We start from the raw sequence: 24,907 nt of genomic DNA, 5'->3' as shown, positions 1-24,907 counted from the left end.
CCACCACTCATCCGTGTCCCCAAGTGCCACACCCACACATCTTCAAAATCCCTCCAGGGATGGTGACCCCACCACTGCCCTGGCAGCCTGATCACCCCTTCACTGAAGGAATTTTCTCCTAATATCCAACTTAAACCTCCCCTGGCACAGCTTGAGGCCATTTCTGAGGAACGGGAGGCTTTTAATCTATTTTCTAATTTTCACACTGGAAACAAAGCTGCTGCAGGCAAAGATACCACAAGGGACATAAATCTCTCTAAGTATTTAAAAAGGCTGGAGCTGAGGTTCCTTTACAAGTTGTAGGTGGTGTGTTACTTTTAAATGCTATTATTAGAAAGGCAGGGCTTAATTTGGAGTCTCACACTCCATTACTCTCCCCCCTCTGGAGATCCATTCCTGTTTGGCAGCAGAGCCTGCAGGATGATAAGCAGAGTGCTTGATGGGTACAGGAAGGGAGAGGAGCCCAGAGAAAAGCAGCACCCAGGACATGGGATCTGATTTGGTTTTGGATAAAGCTGCATGCTCTGGATGGCTGCATCCCCTCACACACAGCGTGTGAGGAGATCTGAGTGCTGTCCCCGTGCCCAGGCCCAGCCTAAGTGAGCTCAGCTCAACATCCCTGCCACAGGGAATCTGCCCTGCTGCAGCCCTCAAGGGTGAGGAACACAATTTGCCTGTTTTTCTGAAGTTTCCACCACAATGAAATGGTCCCAGACCAGGATTTGACAGCATTTCTGTTCTGGTGTTCATTACATTTGTAGGTCATTCGACAAAAGGAAAATGTGACTGCTGGGCCCAGCCTGGTTTGGGTTGTCAGTGCAGTCCCAGACCTATTTTTAACTTAGGTAGCATTCCCCTTACACAACAGCTATTACCAATTAAGGATTGCAAGGAGTCATACAAATAGATGAAGTTTAAATTTCTAGCTGGAAAAGCATTCTGGCTTTTTGGACAGCTTGGGGCACCTTTAAACCTCCAACAAGCCAACATTTTGACTTAGGAGGTTTTCATAAAATACCTTCACCATATTTTTTCCCCAGCCTTCAGTGCATTCTCTTCCGTTCCCTTTGAAACTTCCTTCGCTGATTTTTCACAAACATTCCTGAGGAAATACAAACCGCGGCGTTTCCTGGGAGCTGACAGCAGCGACACACACATGCCAGTCCTTCTGGGGAACAGAGCCAGCCTCGGACTTGGCATTTTGATAAAGGGCATCTCCCCTCACCCCAAAAAGGCTGGAGAGTTTGGGATCCTTGGCAGAGCCCCTCCAGCACCCTCCCAGCTGCAGCTTCTGAGAGACTCCTGGGACGTCTCCAGGCCACCACCGGGCTCCCAGGCTCCCTGTGCTGTGACTCAGTCTTGGACCACGATCAAAGGGAACTCAGAAAGCTTCCAATTCCCCTCTGCAGGGCACGGAGCCAGAGGCACAATTAAAATGTGACTGCTCCAGGGGCTGCCCGTCGGCTGCATCCAACTACAGGAGAGACTGGAGGGGGAAAGAAAAGCCTGGCAAACTCTGTGTGCTCCAGGGATGCAGCTAAAGGGCAGGAACCCCCAGCACAGGCACCCCAGTTCCAGAAGAACCCAACATCAGCCTTCAAAGCTGTCTGTGGAAGGTTAAAATCTGTTCAAGTGTGGAGAAGGGAGAACCTGAGGGCTCACAGATGGTTCCTGGGTGAGAGGGAAGGGGGTGGAGAAAAGGAAAGTTTCAGGAATCTTGGAGAATTGATGAAATGAAGACTGCAGAGAGGCAGGGGAAGGGCAGGGGAAAGGTGGGGAAAGGCAGGGAAAAGGTGGGAAAAAGCAGGAGAAAGGGAGGGGAAAGGCAGAGAGGGAAAAGGCAGGGGAGAGGTGGGAAAAGGCAGGGGAAAAGCAGGGGAAAGGTGGGAAAAGGCAGGGAAAAAGCAGGGGAGAGGCAGGAGGAAGGCAGGGACACACACAAAGAACTGTGTGGTCTGGAACCCAGTTCAGCCCAGTGCCAGCACTGGTACAGGGAGAGGCATCACAGCCCCACAGATCCGTGCCCAAATCCCACCGCACACTCGGTGAAACCAGCGCATGGGAAGCGAAGGGATCCCATGGGATGTGTGTCCCCCAGGCAGGGAGGAAGAGCAGCCTGGGAAGGCAAACCAGAAGCGTGAATTTCAGGCACGAGAGCAATGAAACCTGCACAAAGTCTCCTTCAGACACAGAGAACCATTAATGACATTACCAGGAAGGCTACCACCAGATTAGCAGGTATTTGGTGTATTTTCATTTAAATTTCCCAACTTGGAATCACTTCCCCGAGCACAGAGAAATCCTCTGATGGCTTTTAAGGCATTTTGCTACTTTGTGCATTTATTTGAGGGTTTGCTCTTAATCATTTTTCTGCTGACTGTGGGAATACTGCAAGGAGTGCTGTTTGCAGGCTGTGCTTCCAGAGGGGGTGGATTTGGGAGGTGGGGGAAGCTCTCAGCTGCTCTGCAGCTGCAGCAACCTCGCCAAAGGATCCTCTGGAGAGGGAGCTGCTCCACAGGCACATGACTCAGCCCTGCTCTGGATGAAGTCACTGTCAAGTGAAAGCAAACTATTTGTTTCTAACAACATATATGGTGAACTCCAAACGCAAGTTCAAGGCAAAGCTCCAGTAATTTTCCCCACCCACTTTGCTTTTGTTTGGTTTAAGATGCCGAGAAGGAGCTCAGAGTTTAAGTGACAGCACGAAGATACACAAACCCACTGACATCACTGTCCAGCACTGTGCAAAAGCAGTTCCCGGCCCTCAGCAACCAGAACTTCAAGGATTTTTTCCCCTACTCCCTGCTCCTGAGGTTTGTAGTTAGCATACAGCCATCACCTCCAGGAATACGGGATGACAGAATTGTATACAGGTTTGTCCCCCTTTATTAAACCTGTTTTTAAATGACGGATTTAATTATGTAGGGACACATGACCAGGGAGTTCTTTACACCTTCTTTTATGCTGCCTTTCCCTCTGTGCCAGTTTCCCAAGGCATCCCAAGGCACCTCACACAACCCCAGAGCAGAGTCCATGCTGCTGACACCAGAAATGAGGAACAAAGCCTCTCTAAACGCATTCTTTATAACAAAGAGTTAACCTGAAGGACAGCCCTGACACGGATCATTTCAAGCCCGTGTGCTGTCTTTGAAACAGCATCTAAATTAAGGCTGGCAATTCCTTTCATGGCTTCAAATGCTACACATTTTTCTAGGATAAGAGAGTGGGAAAGAGGATGAGCACAGAGCTGCAGGTGCCCTGCAGAGTGCAATCTCAGAGTGGCTGTAAGTAGCTTCTGACACTCAGAGACTCTGATATTCCAGGGTGGCAGCAATAAGCTGCTCCTAACAAGCCAACTCATGAAAGCATTTCCATTTTTAATCAACATTGAAACATCCTCATGGGAATGAATCATATACCAAAATACAGACCCATTTTGCCCAGAGATGGGCTTAAGCACATGATTCAACCTATCCTGAAGCACGGTGCTGGCACTGTGAGTCCCAGCTGAAGGGTGGCAGGAACAATTCCAGCTAATCCCTGGCTTCAAAGGACCAGGCACCCTCTCACTTGGCTTATTCCATTGGGGTGGCTCATTACAAATGGCCCTAATTGTTCTGGAAGGGACTCGTGCCTCCTTTAGGGAGACCAAACTGATGAAAGAAAAATTAAAAATGACAAGAAATAATTTTGAAAACGGTTTTGTTTGCCAAACAAGGCATTCCAATAAAGCAGCCTTTATGAACTTGGCACTTCGTGTTTTTTGAAATTCTCTTGTTTTAGCCAGAAGAGAGAAGACATTCTGGGAGGAAAAATTTGCAGATTTCAGCTGCCCTCAGTGCCAGTCACACATCTCCTCACCTTTTGCTTGATCTTTAATGCAATGCTAATGGCAACAATTTCTAGCCTGGGCTATTACACACCAGCTGGCAGCAGCACAGCACGAAGCTTCCCCCCTGGCTAGGGAAAATCTTCACTTTCACATGCTAAACCTGAAGTCACATGGGTTTGTAATAATCCTGGGAGTAAAGCATGAGATGTTCGTCCTGCAAAGCCCACAGAAACCCGACAGTGATTTGTTCATCTTACACTTTAACCTGGCACAGAACACATCTCAGCACCCTCCGTGTTTGTATCTGGAGGGTACCAAAACCAGCCCTCAAGTGAGGGGTTCTGACCAAAATGCACTCAACAGAGCACTGAAATCTCATTTTCGTGAATCACTGAATTACCAGACATTTCTTGGAGCAGGTTTTTACCCCAGTCCTCCCAGTTTGCTTTATGCAATTTGCTGACACTTGGATACATCAGGCTGCTGGTTTATAAACACATTACTGGAGGCATCAGCACCATTACCTTGCAGTAACTTTGTTTTGGGAATATACACGGGATGGGCAAAGTCCTGGTTATTGCAGGTGCTGCCAAATTTAAGGAATGGACTGAAACTGTGGTTGGTGGATTTTTCCCTATTTCCCCCTTCCCTTGCTGTGTTGAGAGAACATAGAGCAGCTCTCTCTGTACACGTGCTGTCTGCCCTTACCTGGCCTTTCTTTAGGACTGCCACATGCCCAGCTTGCTATTTTGGAGCTGGATTTTTACCCTGTATACATAAATAAACTTGAAAACCCATCCCAGTTTTCCTTTGTCCCATCACCCAGGCTCAGTGCTTCCTTGCAGTGCCCCAGCTGGCACTGCAGCCACAGCCAGGGAGGGGGAATGGCTCATTTTCCTTGTCCTCCATCTCTCCCAGCCCCACAGCTCTGGGCAGTGGGGCCACCACAAAACCAAACGCACCCTGCATGGAATTCTCTTCAAGCCCACGGATTTCACTTCCATGGAAGCGGCTCCCAGAGCAAGATAAAATGATCCCCAAAATCAGAATTGTCCAGGCCAGGCAGCAGATCCAGAATCACTGAATCATTAAGGCTGGAAAAGCCCCCTGAGATCATCGAGTCCAACCCTTCCCCAGCACTGCCAAGGCCACCCCTGACCCATGTCCCCAGGTGCCACATCCCTGTGTTTTCTGAACATTCCCAGGGATGGGGACTCCATCACTGCCCTGTTTCAATGCTTGACAACCCTTCCCATGAAGAAATTTTCCCAGTATCCAACCTGACCCTCCCCTGGCACAGCCTGAGGCCATTCCTTGTCCTGTCCCTGTTCCCTGGGAGCAGAGCCCGACCCCCCCCGGCTGCCCCCTCCTGTCAGGGACTTGTGCAGAGCCACAAGGTCCCCCCTGAGCCTCCTTTGCTCCAGCCTGAGCCCCTTTCCAGCTCCCTCAGCCACTCCTGGGGCTCCAGACCCTTCCCCAGCTCCCTTCCCTGCCCTGGACACAAACCCACAAGAATTCCCTGAGTACCAAAAGCTGGAAAACAGAGCTGGACATCCCACCATGGAGCAGCAAGTCACGGCTTCCAAAGCCACCAGGAACACTTTCCACAGCTCTGAGCACTGACTGCAGCTGAAAACCAGGGTCAGGCAGTGCACAGAAGGAAAGAGCACAGTCACTCCATGGAAATGTTACCCAAGCCCTGTTTTGGTTATCTGTTACCTCATTTTATACATAAAAATAGGAAATATATACACAGGGCACACACAAAACCTCCCCATTGCCCCTGGGCTCTTTTCCAAGAGCATTTTAAACTATTTACAATCACTAATAAAAAGGAATTGAAAGCCTCCAGAAAGTTTTTTTCCTTCTTTCTCAGATGAACTTCCTTGCATTTAAGGTTTGTTATTCTGCAGCACCTGTTTTTCACACTTGTTTGTGCTTTGACCAAGAAATTATTTTGTTTCAAACGTGAGGAAGTCGCAACTTTCCTTCAATTTTCTTTTCTTCTCAAAAAGATGAGAACAAAGTGCCTCTGTGTGGTATTGAAGTGCTTAAGGCCTGGTTTTAGTGCTGTTCATGCAAACACGCTGCAGACAGAAGACTCAAGCACATCCAGGTTTTGATGGCAAGTAAATTAATTATCTGGGAGGAAATAAATGGGCAGCCCTGTTGCAGAGGCTTCCATTAGGAGATGTAGAATAACTCCCCAGTAATTCATTTGCCACAAAGCTGGGATTTCGCCAGGAATCCAAGACAGAAAGCTCGAGTTTAGTATTTATTTGTGTCAAAACAGCCTGGCTACATTTCTATTATTTTATATGGTTTCTCAGCAAGGGAAACATCACAATGGGCTGGGACTAGGTTGGAAATTTTTTGGCTTGGCAGCGGAATCTGTGAAAAGCTGCGAGAAGAGGAGAATAAAGCTATCTTTTGAAACTTCACAAGCCAATGGTCACAGATGAGGGTCCCATATTGCTCAATGCAGAAAGTGCGGGGCACCCCTGAAACCTTGAAAAAGATTGGAACAGTTCCCTTTTCTAGCCTTCAGCCACTGCATGAAAAATTCAACTGCAATTAGCATTTAGTACAAAGCACTTTCTGTAGGCTGACAATAGGTAGCCAGAGCAGAAAGTGTACATAACAAGAACGGAATCCTGTTTTAGAGGATTGCACGGGTTTTGTTCACAGTGAAGGGATCCCCACTTTCCCCCCAGAAAATTCAAACCCATCCAATTCCCTCTGCTCAGCAGCGTAAATCAAGAGCAAGGAAAACGAAGTTTCAATTAAAAAGCATCAGGGTAAGTTCAGGGACATGTTAAATGGAATTGCTTATTTTGCTGTTCCATTAAATAGGCAAGCTCAATGCCTCTGACACCCAGACCTATTCTTTAGGATCACCATTCACCATCAATCATTTAAGCTGGGTGTCAGACCTGCCTAAGTGAAGTGCCCACTGCTCTGAATGACTCTGATGTGCACTTTGTGCTGGGAGGGAGAGGAAAGATGAACTATTATATTACTAAATATCTCAGGGAAATAAAGGGTCTTCTCTGCATTACATAAATTTCCATGACATTTCAATTAATCTGCCAGTGCTGTGTACAGTGTGGACACCACAGCATGAGCTCCTGTGCCTGAGGATAAAATATCAGGGAAGGAAAAGTACTGAGTCTTAGCTGGGGTGATGTGACCTAAAGCAGAGGTTAAAACCAAACAGCACCCTCACCTTCACATCTGCATGCACAGAGACAACAGCAGCTGATAATTAATGCAATTAAAAAAAAAAAAAAGCAGCTTTACAATCTTTGTCACAAGTTCTCATTAAGTGCCTACCACTCCCTTCTCCCAGGGAGCAGAACAGCGAGGAAAAACCCTGGTGGCATCATCATGTGCAGCCACCCCGTGCTGAGGAGCATTGCAGAGTTAACATTTTCTTACCTTTTATAGAAACCATGGAGAGGCTGGAGACATAAAAACTGCCAGTAATCCAAGCAGAAGGCCTTCAACTTCAGCATTTTCCAGCACTCCTGCTGCCGCGACTGTGGTCTGCAGCGGGCTTTTAGCAACACAAGACTTTTTTGTTATGATCTGAATGACTCAAAAGCAGAGCAGCACCCTCGTGTCCCTGTGGCTGCATCACCGGGCTGTGGGATCGGCGCGGAGCCGGCGGGCAGCCCCGCACATGGCTCAGCACCTGCAGCCCCAGTGCCCCCCGCTCATACAAAGAGGCAGCCGCACAAAGGACACAAATTCATGGGCGCTCTTTGATCCCGCTCGCCGTTTATCTCTCCCAAAGTCCCCAGTCCTACCGGGATCACTGGTGTTACACAGAAATCCCACTTCTCCTTTCGGCTATTTTAGGCCATTCTGAAAGCCCTCTGGACAAACAGCGTGGATACATTCCAGCTGCGGGCTTTGATGGACCCTTGGAAAGCATCCTTAGAGCTCCCAGACTTCGGAAAATGCAGGCAATTATCTCGGTGGGCTCTGACACCGCTGCCCGGTACCCACAGCCGAGCTGTGATCTCAGCACATGGGGCTGCCGGCGTTTGCCCTTTTCCCTTTTTTGCCTCCTCTGTTAATCAGCTCCTCCTGTACCAGCACACGGGCTCCATTGTCTGCGGCACCTCGGGAACGGGGGGCTTCTCGTGACGGGGAGGGGAAAAGAGCGGAAAAAAAACGGAAAAAGGGAGAAGGAGGGGGGAAAAAAAAAAAAAAAAAAAGAAGAAGAAAAAAAAGAAGGCAGGAGCTCAGACCCTCCCGCTCACACACCAGATTGTGCTTATCTTGTTCCCGACGCGTTTTGCCAGGGAGCGCAGGGGGGGAGGATGAACCAACCCCGAACCGCGGGGCGGCAGCGGGACAGCCCCCGAGGCGCGGGCACGGACGGACGGACGGACGGACAGACGGAGAGACGGACAGCCGGACAGCCAGCCAGACTGCCGGCGGGGACGGACAGCCCCTCCGGGGGTCCCGGCAGCCGCAGCCGCTCCGGAGCCATCCCCGAGCCGCAGGCAGGGCTGGGAGCTGCGGGGCTGGGGGATTGCGGAATTAGCAGCGTTTGCTATCGAAACCTCTGCTGGGCACGATAAAGGCGGACTGCTTTTGTTCTGAGAAGACAGGAGCACAAATTTTAAAAAATGTCTTATCTTTTACCATGGCCCAATTCTACCAACTCCCTCCCCTCCCTCTTCTTTCCTCTCTATCCCACCGTGAACTGCAAATGGTGAGAATCCTGGGATGGAAACACACAGGGCAGAGTTAGATTAGAGATTAGGTGGGATTTCCTCCCTGTGAGGGTGGGCAGGCCCTGGCACAGGGTGCCCAGAGCAGCTGTGGCTGCCCCTGGATCCCTGGCAGTGCCCAAGGCCAGGCTGGACATTGGGGCTGGGAGCAGTCTGGGACAGTGGAAGGTGTCCCTGCCCATGGCAGGGGTGGCACTGGATGGGCTTTAAGGTCCTTCCCAGCCGAAATTAGTCTGGGATTCTGTGCATATCCCGGGATGGAAGGAACCCACAAGGACCATCAGTCCAGCTCCTGGCCCTGCACAGACACCCCAACAACCCCACCCTGGGCATCCCTGGCAGCGCTGTCCAAACACTCCTGGAGCTCCGGCAGCCTCGGGGCCGGGACCATTCCCTGGGGAGCCTGGGCAGTGCCCAGCACCCTCTGGGGGAGGAACCGTAGTGGAGACCAACCAATGCTTATGTCCAGCATACTGGACTACGATTTGGCTGTTCCACGTACTGTTTCGTTTCTCACTCACAGGAAACATCAGGCTATGGCTTGCAACACTGCCAGGCAGGTATAGAGGAACTTAAGGGTTCAACAGTTACAACAACAAAACCAAAAGCAGGAGCTGACGAAATACTTCAAAACCACTCTGGCACTTGGACAAGCATTCAAAACAAAACCAGCAAACAATCAACCAAACAAAAAAACCCAACCAAACAAATAAACCATAAACCACCCCCACAATCCCCTCCCCAAAAAGCCACAAGAATTTTAACACTGTTTTTAAAATATGCAAAGAAAACCAAACCCCTAAGCCTCAATCTGAGGCTCTTTCCCATGTGGACCTATCTGGTTCCCCAAGTGCCTGGATAATAAGCTATATTTAGGGATCTATAGAAGCTATATTTAGGGGTTCTGGTTTTACTCACTGTCACCGTGCAGTTACAGAAGTGCCTTGCATCTTCTTAGAAAACTGCTTTGTGCAAGTTTAATTAAATGAAATTATAAATATATTTGAGTAAGAATTGGCAGTTTCTTTAGTGAAGTAAAGAAATCAGTGGGTTATGCTTAACCAGGGTCACACTTTGTGTGGTATTTCCCTAAAAACACCTTGTACAGGACAGGGCAGGTGGTGGGAATGACTAGACCATGAGAAAAGAAACTTGCAGGGAAAAAAAGTGCTTGATTTGGGCTATTAAAAATAATTTCTTGTGAAGATTCTCTTTCAAGTACCCCTTTCCTTGTGCTGCCTGCACTTATTTGCTGGGATTTCTTTCAGACCAGCACCAGAGCTGGTGACTCCCAAGCAAACACAACGGGATATCTCTGAGAAGGAACATCACCTCCTAACAATAAGAAATGCTGCCCAAATCCAAGCCTGTTTTTCTTCCTGGACTCATATTCCCTTGGGCTTCATTAGCTTGGCAATTTTCAAGTCACTGATGCCATCATGGTAAGGATATTTAGATTTCCTTATCGAAAATCTTTCATCCCTGCTTTTCATCCCTCCCCTGTTCTCCAGGGTAGTTTTATCTAAAGAGGAACTGAGGAAAGGCCCCGGAGACCCAGTGGCTGCTGGTGAGCCCCAACCTTCTGGCACTGCCTCCTGCCTTGGGTCTGGTAATGCCAAGAAGGTAACGGGAAATCATTTTTCCTTTGTTTCCACGAAAAAATGGCACAAGAAAAAAAAAATGAAAGAAGAAAAGATATTGAGTTTTCCCTGTTGTAACATTCTTGTGTCTGATTTTTTTCACATTCTGAGATAAAAAAGAAGGAAAAAAAAGAAAGAAAAAACTGGTTACATCCCATAACCAAGAGCAGCTATTCCCAGGATCAAGGGAAAAGGGCAAACCCAGCCCAAGACAAGTAAGCTCAGGAGATGCCAGCCAAAGTCTTGATCCTGAAATGAGACTTTTCAGGAAACTTATCCTTTGTCTGTTCACATTGCAAAGCAATTTCTTTCTCAGCATCATATCCTTTCTAGAAAAAACCCAAACTATTTATCACCTTAATTATCTGTTTCTAAGCAGTGGGCTCAGAGCATAGGAGCCATGTACCCATGGATTTCCTGACAGCATCCAACACCCATTATCCCTCACTGCATGCAGAGAAAATGCTAATTAGGACTTTTGCAAATGAAAAGCCCCACGCTCTCAACACGTTCTTCATTTTCACTTGTCTTTCCAGAGGAAAACAACAAAGGAAATTAAGCTTCATCTCACGCTCACCCTGGATATAGAACTGGTTCTTTCAGAAAGGCATTTACCGAAACCTTTGACTCAGAATTCCCAGGCCTAATACAAGCAGGGATTTTTGGATGTGCTGCAGCTCCAGCGCTGGAGCCGTGAGCAGTTTGCTGAGAATTTCTGCAGTCACTGAGAGTTCAGCCTCTGACAAGGCTTTCAAAAACAGCCACTAAAAAAAGGGCCAAGTAGAAATCGAACATTGCACCACCTCCTTTTTTAGGGGTGGTTTTCTTGCCAAGCCCTGGAGCTCTGAGGCTGAAGGAAAAGTGAGGGGTAAAATAACCCCAGCATGAAGCTAGTGCCTGCTGGAGTTCCTGGTGCACTGGCTCCAAAAGTTGGGCAGGTCAGGAAAATTGACTTGTCTGGTGACAACCTTTCACAAAATACTTCTATTGACCTACTGTTATTTACTGAGTTAAACTTCTAGAGTGATAAGCCAGGAACATTCCTGAAAAATATTTCACTTCCCCAGAAAACCAGTGTATCCCCCAACTTAGCTGGAACACAGACACTGCAGTAGTTAAATTGTTTTCCCCGAGTCTTTCAAGACTCCAGGGTGAAATACTCGACTGGCCACACACAAAAATTTCATGGTAGCCATTCGTGTGTTGTGGAGTTCAGGAATTTCATGGGACACACAGAGTGTGGATCCCATATTCATCCAGGATACCCTGCACACACCTCATTAAAAAGTGGGGGAATGCAGAGCAGGTGTATAAACCACGGGTTTGGGCAAGCAGAGAGATGCTGAACTTCTTCCTGGAAGGTTTGAAGGCCTTGCTGCTCCCAGGACACCACAGCACACACAGCTCTGTGCACTGGGTGCTGTGAGGGCACTGAAGTGCAGTAAGGGGTCTCCACAGCAAAGCTGGGGAGAAAATTCCCAAGCTGTTCAAAGAATAAGGCAAGTGTTGATGTTCAAGGCTCTGGTAAACCAGATGTCCCTCCCTGCCCCTCACAGGCATTCCTGGGTGCCACCCCTGGAGCATCCCTGCCCCACCAGGGCAGGTGGAAGAGCTCATATGGAGCCCTCGGGCTCAGGGACAGCCTGGGGACACCCCAAGGTGCTGGTGACGAGCTCTGCAGAGATTCCCAGAGAGTCAGGACATCAATCAAGGTCTTTCCCCTCCGTGTTGACTTGAAGGGCAGCTCTGCTGCCTAGAAACCTTCCAGAAACTCAAAACAGAGTTTATTGGCTGCAGACAGCTCTCAGAGTTATGCACTCCCCCCCCAGATGAATTCTAACCATCATTTGATACTACCCTTTATTTTTGGTGATTAAGCCACTCAGCTGCCAAAGTATCCATGGAGAAGGGTAGGAAGAACTTTGCTGTTCTCTTCATCCTGACTGTCCTTTGTGCACATCTGTTCCCTGAGCTCACACAACCTCTGGCTGATCGATTTGCTACAGAAGCTGACAAACCCGCCCCAAATATCTGCAAAGCTCAAACATTTGCATTTCCAACTCATTTGGAACAGGTCTGGCAATTCAACCCTCCAGAAGGGCCACATTAAGATTTAGACATTAGGAAACAAAACATTTTCAGATGCCAGCTGAAAGCTGACAGAGGCCAACTCAAAATATCCAGAGTGTGCAGGCTATGAAAGAAATTGTGCCAACCAATACACACACACATAAATTATGCCCATTTTTACATATTTTCCTCTTTATAATGGACATAAGCAAATTTTTCACGTTAACCTTTACTCTTCCCAGCACTGAGATTTAGAAGAGTGGTTGGTTCACTGGGGGCAAATGTGCCTTGTGATGGGGACAGGAAATTTGTGAGCAAAATGCAACAAGAGTACCCTGACTAGGAAATACTTGACAGGACACAGGGTGGGGCCATGTTAATTGGTACATCCCATCTTCTGGGTCGTTCAAAGGCCAATTTGCCTAACAGGTTCATGAGAACACATCCACTAACAAGAAGTCTTCTATTATCTTTCATTGTACTTAAAAATAATGGCCTTAATTCTGTCTAATTACAGCTCCAGAGCAGGCTTATTGGAGCTGCTGAAGTGGAGCAGATGTCACATGCTCTTCCCTCAGTAACTGTTTAACGCTAAGAAAAATTCACAGTTTTACCTGATAAAATCGGAACAGTTTTCTTCAGGGTCTCCTCAGCAATTGTTTCACTCCAGATTTTTTAAACTTCACAAAATCATTCAATTTGTAGTTAAAGAGTGGCATTTTTACATCCTCATCTGGTAACTCCCAGATACTATTTCAGCCCAACATTCAAAAGGATTTACTGCATGCATCTAATTCTTCCATGTTCCTCACTGACACCTTCCCATGGAAAAAAATACTCAATGGGAGGAAGAACACTGTAATAAAATCTATTTCCAGCCTGCAATAAAGGTGGCAGCAATACCTGGCTCTGGTAAATCACACACCAGCATCACGATGCTCTCACTAAAATAAATTTGCAGAGGAGCAGAGCCAGGGGAAGTTGGGATTGTTCCCTGCATTGTCCTGGCAGACAAAGGCCCAGTGTTCCCATCACACTGGGAATGGGACAGAAGTACAGTGGGGACTGAACATGGCCCAGTGTTGCTGTGCTGAGGACAAAGGGAATATCACAGCAGAGAGGGTGGCTGCTTAGGAAATGGTAACAGGGCAAATGCTTCACTTTCAGAAGACTTTACACTGGATAATAATAGAAGATTAATTACAGAGGGGCCTTGATTTGAATAAGGTTAAGCAGAACAGCTCCCACCGTTTTGTTCAAGCAAGGCTAAAATGACATCATGTGGGAAAAAGTCACATCCTCAACCCAGAACATCTCCAAAGGAAGACTTGTACCAAAACAGCTGCCAGTTGGAGAGGGAGGGACTCTGCCCCAGCCTTATCAAAGGAAGTCTGTGCCTTTGATGCACTTTTCAACGTGCAAGGATGAGAATAAAAGATGCAAGGTACCCATGTGATATGCAGTGTTAACAGGGCTAAGCATTTCTTTCTAAATGGAGTGATCAAAGTAAAACCCCAGCTCTGGCAGTGCCTCCTGTGACAGAGCTCTCTGAAGGGTGGGTGCTTTTATCAAAATGCTGAGCAGCAGAAGCAGGAGCGACATCTCCACACAACTGCTCCCCAGAGCAGCACGGACCTGCCAGGACAGGGGAACAGGTCAAATATTGTCAGCACGAGGTCATAAAAATCTGAGAGAGAGATGGGTTGTGCACAAGCACACCCTCTGTCCCTCCCCTCCGTGCTCCTCAGAGAACAAACACAGGGTTTGAACTAGAACTGAATTTCAAGTTGGAAATCCTGGAAAAGAGCAAATTATCCACTCTTAGGAAAATCCAGCTACTGGGTCAGTGCCTCTGCTGGCTGTGCATTGCAAGATAAAGGTGTGTGATGTGCAGCTGATACAGAGCAGGGCATTTCTGTCAGTTCAAACCTAAAACTACCATCTATGATTGCTACAGTACCTGAGTGGGTCAGTTGAGATGCTGCTTCCTGTTTCCAGTGAAGTCCTGAGGTGACAGCAAAAGAATAAAATTATAAAGTATTAAAGAATAAACCAAAATAAAAGCATAAACTATTCAAAAATGTTATGTCCTTAAACATCAATGACTTCACATTTTTCTCCTTCTTACTGACATTTCAGAGTACTTAGCATGCCATTAAACATGAGAGTAAATAAAAGTACCCAAACAAAAAACCCAACAGCCCTTTCCTAGATTAGAGAAAGGAGAATTAGAGAAATGTTTGTCTGAATTAGTCACAACCTGATCAATTTTCAATATTCTAGAAGTATCTACGTGAGTGACTTTTACACTCTGGGGCTTTCTGCTCTCTACCCAAAAAAGGCAGCTGTGAAGGTGTCCTGCAGAACGATTGCAGCACAAAGTTCAGGTGAGATATTGTAAGCACTGAGGAAGTTCTCTGAGTACATTGATTTTTGAGCAGCAATATTTAACATGCAGTGTGGTGTTACTAATTACCCTTGCTCTCACTGAGCATGACCCCAGGTTTATCACAATAATATATATATAACACAGAGTTACATTTTTAGGGTGAAGAAGCCAGTTTTCCCACAATCTGTAATAAAACATCAGCCATGGCCCCATCATTTTTAAATGGTTACTTGCACTTATCCATTTCCATCCCTTACACAAATGGCCACAGATCAGCCTTTGCTCACATAGCCATAAACATGTACAGTCTGTGGAGGTCCATAAAATTCACATTAGAACTGCATTAATTATATTTACACGGGCATTCATAAATCAATGGCAAATCTTTACTTTGAATCCCAAGATTCCTAATTTTGTTTACAAAAATAAACAGGGTGGTGTGAAGGGAGGAGGCCGTAAAAGCAGCAGGAATCAGCTGCACAGGAATGGAAACAAACCATATTGAACAAATAGCTTTTAACTAAAGCTTTAAAATAGCTTTGGGGAGCTTATGCCACCCTGCAATTTGTTTGCTTCACCAGCTCAAGATTTGTGAATAGCCATGAATTTTGCGGGGGTGGCTCCCATATGCCGCCTTTGTGGCTGGTGTTAGTTTAACAACGGAAAAGGGTGAGCTTCATTTACTTTAATTAAGTTTCCTGCGTCCCTCCGTGTGCTGTGGAGGTGCCAGCCTGCTCACTCAGCACGGCTTTTTGCCTCGCTTTCAACCCAGACTTGCAGGAAAATCTGCTCTGAGCAGTTTTGGCCCTCGGTGCTATAAATAAATATTTCTCCGACGCCGTGGTTGTGCAGCAGGGATGCGCTGTGCATACAGAGGAGATGCTAATGAGCGGTGATTAGCCCCCAACCCTTGACTGTGGTGCCCACTGGCTCTGAGCACTCCTGACCTCGGGGACTCCTGACACAATCCCAAGGAGCAGGATTACAGCTTCAGCACGATTCCCGGTTTTCCTTCCTGAGCTCAGGCACCCAAGGCAGCTCCCCAGCACCCAAACCCTCAGTCAGGAGAGGCACATGTATTTCTGTATCTAAATACACACAGGAAAAGCACGGCTCCCAGCAAAAATGCCCCTCTTAAGAGTCACAAATCACAGGCTCATCAAGGTTGGGAAAGACCCCCAGGGTGAGTCCAACCATTCCCCTGACACTGCCAGGTCCATCAAACCGTGTCCCTCAGCACCCATCCGGATGTTTTCTGAGCACTCCCGGGGATGCTGATCCCAGCACTGCCCTGGGCAGCCTGTGCCACTGCGTGTCAACACTTCCAGTGAAGAAGTTTTTCCTAATATTCAGCCTAGACCTCCCCTGGTGCAACTTATATGTGGGGGGTTTTAAGGTGAACGTCAGATGGAGAAACAGTGTCAAAGACAGGAAAAGCTTCTGGAGCCGATGTGGAGAAATGCCCTGGATGAGATGGATCCCCACACAGATCACAGTGGGGAGAAGGATGGAAAACAAGCCCTACAAAGGAGGGCAACACCCCCAGAATTGTCACAGCCAGCCTTTTCACCTGGCCACCCACCCACAGACTCAACCTGGCATTGAGGAAAACCTCAGGAGTTCTGACAACATGAGAACCAACGTTTAGTGGCCACAAAAATCCCCAGCAAAACCAGGAGAAACCAAGTTTAAATTCTACCAAAAGATCCAGATTTGGGGTACAAAAAGTTGGTTAATTCTTACTGAATTTATAGAATAACTTTAGTATAATCACATCATCACTCCCCTTCTTTCTTTCCAGCTAAAATCCCATTTAAGTCTTTTGGTTTCTTTCCAAACTGCTCAAAGATGGAAAGTTAATTTAAAACATAAAAATAACCCAGATTCTGAACACAATGTCATGAAAGCTGCAGCAAACCAAATATCTCATTGCATACAGGGTCACTTCAGGAATAATAAAAATATATATCTCATTTAGGTTACTTCAAAATGTGGTTTGTTGGGTTTGTTTTGCTTTTTAACAAATTAACTGGACAGGAAAATAAAATATTGTGCTGCTGTGAAGAAAGTGAGCAGGAAGGTCTGACAATCCTGTTTATTCCTAATGGCCACTGGCTCAGTGTAGCCCAGAAAGAAGCACAGACACTATCTAATGATGAAGCCATTAAAATGATATTGTTAAATGTAACAGACTTGTCTATATATGTATAATTTCCATTGGTATTAATAGAGGTATTTTAAAAAATTCCCAAAGTGCCATTAACTGCAGAACTATGCCCAAGGCTTTGAGTGAAAACTGAGCTGAGACAGAGCACAAACTGCAGAACTGCCTGGAATTATCAGGGAATGCTCCAGACCACCCCGGGGCTGTTTTGTATCTCCAGTTTGTTTCCGTGGGGTTTGCAAGGTCCTTCCAGGTGGGGACTGGAGGAGATGTGCCCCAGTTTCACTCGTGGCTCAGCTGAAGGACATCTCCTCATCATGCAAATTCCTGACATTTCAGGGAAAAGGCAGAGGAATGGTGGCATGGAGTGTAACTAAACTGGGCACACGGTGGGATTACTTACTGCTAACGTGGTCAGCATGAAACCTGAAGAAAGTGTGTAACTGTTGGTAAGAACAACTGCTTTCAAGGCTAAAGGATTATCCAAAGTATGGATATCCACAGCTCCTGGATGAGGAGCTTGCCTAGAGCCTCCATCTGCGTCCATCAGCACAGGAACTGTGACCAGCCCACTTCTGCAGTGCATCATGCAGGAGAAAACACAAATATTTCCAAGGAATCATTGGTCTAAAATTCAGACAGTGGGCTTTTATCCACAGACAAAAACTGTAAGCACACTTCTAGTCAAGAGTTCTGTCCTGGAGCACAGAACAAGGCCACAGGCTCTGACTCTTGCTGTTGGCACTCTGTGGTGAGCAGAGAGCACTCCCAGCAATCGGGTGTCTGAAAGGTCCTATTCCACAACGTTTTAGCAGATTGAAGCGAACACACAACTGGCTCTTGGCACCTTGAGCCATGATACAAAGCTCGGGTTTATTTTGCTTTTTTTGTGATGAAAGAAACTTTTTTGTGACTACAAAAAGCAGTATAACTGAAGATTATTTTGGAAATAGTCTGAGATGGAGCTCCTTATGTTGTGTGACATGGAGAAGGTAGGCAATGAACGCTGGAGGACTGACAACCTGCAGTGGTGCTTTGCTCAGCTGAGACGACAGACAAGGAGTGGTTTTGATCTGGGACTGCTACAGAACCCTTCAGCTCCTGCCTCTCCGTGTGGAGTGGTGACAGTGTTTCACTGAGGCATTTGGGAGATGTCCCTGTGCCTGCAGAGCCACCCAGAGCTGTGCTCTTGCTCAGGCAGGTGGATGGGGACAGCCACTCCACAGCCCAGCCCCTGTCCCTGCATCAGCCTTGGTTTTACCTCTCTTGATGGAGGGCAAAGTTCTGAGGAGGTTCTTACTGGGCTGAGTGGATAATCCTGGGGGAGTGCCCACACTGATGGCTCAGTCCAGCTGCCTCCCCTCCTCAGGGTCCCTTGGGCAGCTTCCAGTCCTCGGGGCTCAATTTGCCTGGATAATGCTGAAAGTCCCTTCCCATCAGTGCAGACGGCTGCAACTGCTTCATTAGCTGTTCACCAGAGGACAGAGGAGACCCCAGCACTACCTCTCTTACTGCTGGCAGAGGCTACAAATAACCACACAGCACAAGCACACATCGTGCAAGCAGCCAGAAAAAGATCCAATTTGAGAAAAGCCAAGATATTCTTCTGGCACGGAAACGCACAGCGGTGACAGAAGAAATAATTGCAGTTGAAGCAAACTCCCAGCTTGATCCCAAATAAAGACTGCTTAAATATATCATCTTTTGGCTAAGAAGGGAGATTCACTTGGAGCATCAGAGTACAAAGATATGCTGTATGCAGACAGCAGCTCAGAGGGGGTGTGAGGGGAAAAGGCAGCTCTGAGCTCTGTCAGAGCCTCGGTGCTCGCAGCACTGTGGTACTGCATCCCTCTCACACTGAGGGAAGGAATGCAGAATAATACATTAAATATTTAAGACCCTGTCTGGGGTATTGCTCAGTGAATAATTGCTGCTGCTTGGCACAGTTTCTTCCTAGGAGCTGGCAGCTCACGGAAGAAAGGGAAACCTGCTTGCTGCAGGCTGGTGCTGTGATTCTCCACGTGTTTGCATACCAAGGAGGACTAAATTATTTCTTTATACGCCAAAGTGCAGCTTCACCAAATGAAAATCTTTACCCTTGCTTGAGGATGGTCTGGCACACCATGAATCCCAGTCTCAGTGCTCCATTTGGAAGGAAAGCCCAAAGCATCCAATCCCAAGAGGCAAAAAGAAGGTGACAGAAGGATTGTACTCAGCCAGGACACCCCACCCCTCAGAAACAAAGCTGGAAATGATAACCCAGCCATTCAAAGAAAATCCTTCCTTCACATCCCTTGTCAGAGATCTGCCAAGCCATCAGGGAGGACACATTCCCAGAAAACCCCAAAGTGCCCTGAGCTCAAGGGACCCAGGGCCTGGCAGTTCAGCTCCTGTCCCACTCCTTCACCTGATCTCCCAAACAAATGGCCCTGAAGGAACAAGCTGTGGGAAATTCTCATTTGAATATCATGGAGCAGAGACTAATGAGGAGCTTGGTCTCCTCTCAGAACTGGGAGCAATCTGATGGATGTGTGGCCGGGAGCCCTGCAGGGAGGTGGCTCTGTCTGGAGCGCCGTTTATCAGATGTGCAGCCCTGGCCTGCATTAATTAGTGCAGTGTGAGTGACTCCAGGCACTGCCAGGCACCAAAGGCAGGGCAGTGCCTGCCTTCCTCCTGTCCCCTGGCCTTGGCACTGCCATGGACCACTGCCAGCCACGGTGGCCGGATGGATGCAGCGATGTTCCCACGCCGTCCCTGCCGCGCCATCGTCCCCTTCCCTGGGACACTCTGCAGTGACAAAGCAGGGATGGAGCGCAGGCAGAGGCTCCCAGGGAAGCTGGAATGCCTCTGGCAGCTGCATTCAGCAGATCCAATCCAGCAGACCTGTCTGACTGTAGATCTGACAGCGGAGCAGCCCCGCTCCAGAGGATTCCACAGGATTGCGAGGGTAGGCAGGGCAGGGGGAAGCAGCACTCGGCTGACAGCAGTCATTGCAACACCACCTGAAAATACACTTCAAGTTACGCCTTTCTGTGGGACAGACCATTTAAGAACTGGCACTGCTCAGCTAGGGAGAGGCAGCTTTCAGAGGGAAGGGCCTTAAAGGATACCATGGGAATTCCTGCTTCTCATTTTCACTCCATACATTTTGTTCCAAATATTTTAATGAACCATTTAGACAAGAAAGTAATTAAACAGTGCTTAATGCTGCTCTTACAAACAAAAAGCTTTCCTTGCTTGGGGCTCGAGTGACCCAAGGCTGGGAATGTGTTGGACCCTTGCTGGCCCTAGAGCGCTCCCAGCATTGGGAATGGAAACCAGCTCCAAGTTGGAAATCTCCTATCACCTGTCCTCCAAGCACAGCTTGTTTGCCCCAGACACTCACACAGAAGTGTGCCTGAGCACTCATTTTTACCACATGCTCTCCAAACCAAAATATAATCACAGTATCTCAAAGAGATTTTCGATCTGGGAGAAAACCAATGTCTAGGCACCAAGGCCAAACATGACCCTGAAAGCCAGGAGGAAATAGCCAGACTAGCAAGGCTCAGCTGGCTTCATTAATTTCAGAACACTGCAAAAGCAAAATTGAATTTCTGAGCAGGGACAACAGAATTACATTAAATAAAGCCCATTTGTGCTTGCAAACTTGGGACCTGCATTCCTAGAGCTGTCTGCAGGAGTAACAATGGGGGGACCTGGAGAAGTTTCTTTTAGCAGGAATGCTGTAATTTGTGTTTTGTGGCAACGCACGTGCCATACAGTGAAAATGCTGCTTGAAAAATTAACTCCAGCAATAACACCTGGAGGGTAATGGCCCTGTTGTTTAGGATTTCACTGCTGTGTCTGCCTGGTATTCAGGCAGCCCAGCCTTCTGCTGAGTTTTGCAAACTCCCCAGGTCCTGAACTCTGAGAAAAAAATATCTTTATCAGGGACCCACCCCAATGACAAGAAGCAGTTTAGAATTTATTACCTGCTGAACACCTACCCAGCATTGTTTTTCAAGGTGCTCTCTTGCCAGAGGAACTGATTTCCTCTTACAGTATTGCAGCGATGCGGTTTTGGCTTCGCTAGAAGTGAAGCCCATCATTTCAATTGCACTTATTCCCAGAGGTACACAGAGATCACATGCTTATTAACAAGCTGCACTACTATTTGCCACTCAAATTTAGAACCTTGACAACAAACCCAACCTGTACATGTGACGTGGGAATTGAGGTTTTCCAAAGAAGGAAGAGAAGGAGCGTTGGGATAGCAGCAGCCAATTGTATATAACTCAATTTGAAGACATTAAAGCTTCCAGATCTATGTTTAATCCCCTGTGAGGCCAAGGTCCAGCCTGCCAATGTAATCTGAGAGCTGAAGTGTTTGAAAACGTCTTGTTCAACAACATGGTTGGACAGACTTGCTCTCCACCAGAAGTCCTCACTGGTGCCCCTGGCCAGGAGCAGCTTTCCCTTTTTGTTTGTGTATCATATGCACAGAAAATGATGCTTGTGAGAGCCACAAATCTCAAAGCACTTTCACGTTATGTGAAAGGTTCCTTCTTGACTGTGAACGGAGCACTGAGAGTACGTGAGTGAGGCAAACTGCTCCACTCTGTGTGAGCAAAATCCCAGCAAAGAGCCCAGTCTCAGCAGACAGGGACACCCTGCAGAGTTCCCCCGGGGGGCACAAACATCCCAATCCTCCAAGTATCCTCCCATGGCATTTGAGATCACCCCACCGAAAAACAACAGAAAACATGGGCTGGTGAGTAAAACTGAACGGGATGTGCAACTGGTGTTTGAATCTCACGTCTCCTTTTGCCAGCTCTATCACTGTCCTCCAAAACAGCTTCCAGCAGCTCTGTGCAAGTGATGCAGTGGTGAGTAAAAACCTCACCAAAGTGAAGACAAAAGGAACACACCCCAAACTGGCCACATCACATCATATCCTAAGACAGACTTACAACAGCATCACTCGAAACTGAGCCTGTTCCTGTAGGGTGCAAGTGCTGCAGGTGTGTTTGAGCACACTGTGACAGTTCCTGCTGGCACCTCAGGGACAGATTCCACTCCAGCTTCCCCTGGTTTATAGGCTAAAGGTTTGTTTCTCACCTTCCCATCAGCAGCCCCTACATGCCCAGCTCAGAGTGGGAGCTGGGACACATCTGCAGCTGGAGCAGCTCCCTGCACTCTGCATCCTGTGGGAGCTCCCACAGGGACAGCAGAACAGCGGGGCTGGAGAGGAGCCTGCTCCCCCTCCCAGATCCACAGGCAGCAGGAGCCCAGCCTGCACTGCCAGGGCTCATTTATCACCTACCATGACAAAGCCCTTCGTTCCTGCAGCTCTCCAGAACCATCAGCGTTGCCATTTCAGAATTCACATGACTCTCGACCTATTTCAATGCATCCCCTCCCAGTCAATGAATATTCCCCTGCACGCCAGTGCTGTTCTCCTGTGATCACCCGGCATTTCACAGAAGCAGCACATTACAAGATACTGTGGATCAATGAGCATCCCTCTTTTGTTTCCCAGGAAATGTACAGTTACACACGCTGCCAAGTACATCCACAGACCTACAGTCGATATGCTGCTTCCCTGTTATTCAGTAAAGCTGCATCTATTATCTTAATCCCATCATTTCTCAAAAGGAAAATTGACAGAGATATTTCAGATAAGCAGATTCAATGCCTTAAATTCCAGTGCACTCTATCAGTCTGACAGAGGTTATGATGCTCCTTTTTTTTAAGGAGAGAAAACACCCTCTTTATCACTCCACATGCACAGTCAGTGTTTCAGCGATCAAACTCCTCTGTAGGCTCAAACCTACAGGCTGAAAACAGGGTTGGATTTTTTCAAAAGCATCACTGCTTTCTGGAAGCAAAGGCTTGCAAACCTAAGTTAGATAACATGCAATTAGCAAACCAGCACAGAATCCGAACCCAAACCCAACTGGAGCTACGTCAGCAGGTCTGTGGCCAAACAACAAAACGTGGGGTTAGTGGTGTGTGTGCTGGGAAAGGGATGGGGAACTACAGAGCAGCTCCTCAACTGAAAGGAAAAAGGATTTTTCAGCTAACTGGCAGTTTATTTTTATCAATTTACTGAAATAATAATTTTCCCTGCCCTGAATTTTCATACTAAAAGGAGCCAGTTGAAACCACAATAAGATGACCATGGGATTTACACAATTCAAGAGCTCACAAGTGCTTCCCACACTCATCCTAAATTCCAGTATTTCCGAGTTCAGGGTGCCTTGGTACCCATGAGAACTCGTGCAGCTTCAGTGCAAACCCTGAGATCAGGGTATGCAGTCCCAGATGCATCCAAAGGTTCTGGCTGCCCTCTGGACGCAGCTGGATGTGTTTGGAGGCCACCCACACCTGGAAAATGCTCTGTGTATATTCACCTGCACACACACTACTGAAATTGTTTTGGAAAAGCCCTCAAAACACAAAGAACATGGAAGGAAAATGTCAAAGTAAGCTTTAAATGAGTCTTCCCCACTCCTCAGTTTTACTCAGAGACCATTTTGCCATTTAACTTTTCCACACCAGAGAATCAGATGGAACAAAGACCTGGCAGAAACCTGCACATCTGGCTGGAGGAGGCACCACTTCTCCAGTTTTAGCCCCCAAAGCCCCACATTTTCCCACTCCAGGTTACAGATAAAGCATCTTACATGGACACTAACAAAAACTGCCTCCCAACTGTTCCTGCTCCTGGCTAATGTGACTGTGGGCTTTCTGCAGGGGGACTGAGTGCTGTGGCCGAGACAGGTCCTTAAATGAAACTTGAAAGCCAAGCTCAGCATTCATTTGGCCTCATCTGGAATGAAGCCATGGGTTTCCTGCTGCTCCACTACACCCATAAACCTCTGCCTCCCTTCATGGCTCTTTGATCATCCTTCAGTCTGTGATGAAGAACACCCAATGGGTTGATAATGCCTATTTGTTGTTTTCAGCTTTACTTTTAAAAGCAGTGGCTGCTTCCTTGCCTTAGCCCTGGCTATTTCCTTCCCTCAAAGCACTGAAGTAATTGACCCAAGGACTACTCCTGTCCATGTCTCCCTTGGAATCCAGCATAAAATTAAACACACAACTTCCATGAGCTCCCAAAAAGCTCAAACCAGAAAGCTCAAACCAAAAAGAAGAACAATTTTAACAGACGACTCAATACTGAAGCTACAAAGCAGAAGACACGTCCTGGTGGGCTCCTGAAGAGCTCGGGGCCCGTGGAGAGCACCTCAACCCCAGGCTGGATGCTGGAGGCACCTGCAGCGCCCCGGGAAGCTGAGAGTCCCCCTAACAAAGGGCACAGGGAGGTGGCTTTAGCAGACCCTCCGTGACCCCAGTAACCAAACTGGTTTGTCAGGGCCGTGTGCCACGGCCAGGACAGCGCCGGCAGAGCCGCCCGCGCTCTGAGACAGCTCCTGATTAATCACACCCCTCGCTGGGTGACAAAGGAAAATGATTTGAGCAACATTTCCTGATCGAGATTAATTATCCTACCAGCCCAGCCCCTGGCAAAAGCGTGTCATAAAGCAGCAATTACAACTAATTGAATTCTCTGTAAAAATGAATTTAATTGAAGAGAGCAAGATGGATTTCAACGCTATCCCATTTTCAGGTGTGCAATGCTCCAGTGATTGGCTTGAAAAAAAAAAATTCAGAGGTGAATGAGACGTGACATAATTTCTTTAGGATAAAATGCTTACATTAACGGGTCATAAATCGGGTTGATTTTATGCATTTGTTCTAGGAATGCATCAGCCAAAGCTCAGCAAAGGCCAAAGAGCACACAAATAACATAAAAAAAAGCTAAATACTTGAATGGGTATGGAACAGGAAGGACTTGCTTGAACCACTAGAAATCAGAAAGGGACATATTTTCATTACAGTGTTTTGCAAATTTTCACTTGAATATGGGAAGTAAACATAAATCAAAGAAACAGCTTTTGGTTGTTTGAAATTCCAGCGTCCCAGCTTGTTTAGAAAATCCAGATAATTATTTTCAAATTTTCTCAAATCTCAGGTCTAAAGGGAAAACAGCAACACCTGCATTTTACAGAAATGACTGGG

General features: G+C 47.3%; 1 protein-coding gene across 12 annotated transcripts in view; it reads right to left on the bottom strand.

The window, feature by feature from the left end:
* Window positions 1–24,907, bottom strand: part of IQSEC1 (IQ motif and Sec7 domain ArfGEF 1) — a 281,533-nt gene that overhangs the window by 123,256 nt on the left and 133,370 nt on the right. For 7 of the 12 annotated variants that reach the window (XM_039559071.1, XM_039559074.1, XM_039559073.1 and 4 more), the window contains one exon: window positions 14,248–14,292. The exons of 4 other annotated variants lie outside the window; for them this stretch is intronic. In XM_039559071.1, the coding sequence (XP_039415005.1) occupies window positions 14,248–14,292 (45 nt within the window). Of the gene's footprint in view, window positions 1–7,270; window positions 8,017–14,247; window positions 14,293–24,907 lie in introns of those variants that run through there. One more of the 12 variants, XM_039559080.1, reaches the window with a different exon arrangement.

The sequence above is a fragment of the Corvus cornix genome, chromosome 12 (genome assembly GCF_000738735.6).
Source record: "Corvus cornix cornix isolate S_Up_H32 chromosome 12, ASM73873v5, whole genome shotgun sequence".
NCBI classification, from domain to species: Eukaryota; Metazoa; Chordata; class Aves; order Passeriformes; family Corvidae; genus Corvus; species Corvus cornix.
This window is presented reverse-complemented; position numbering and strand designations above follow the sequence as displayed.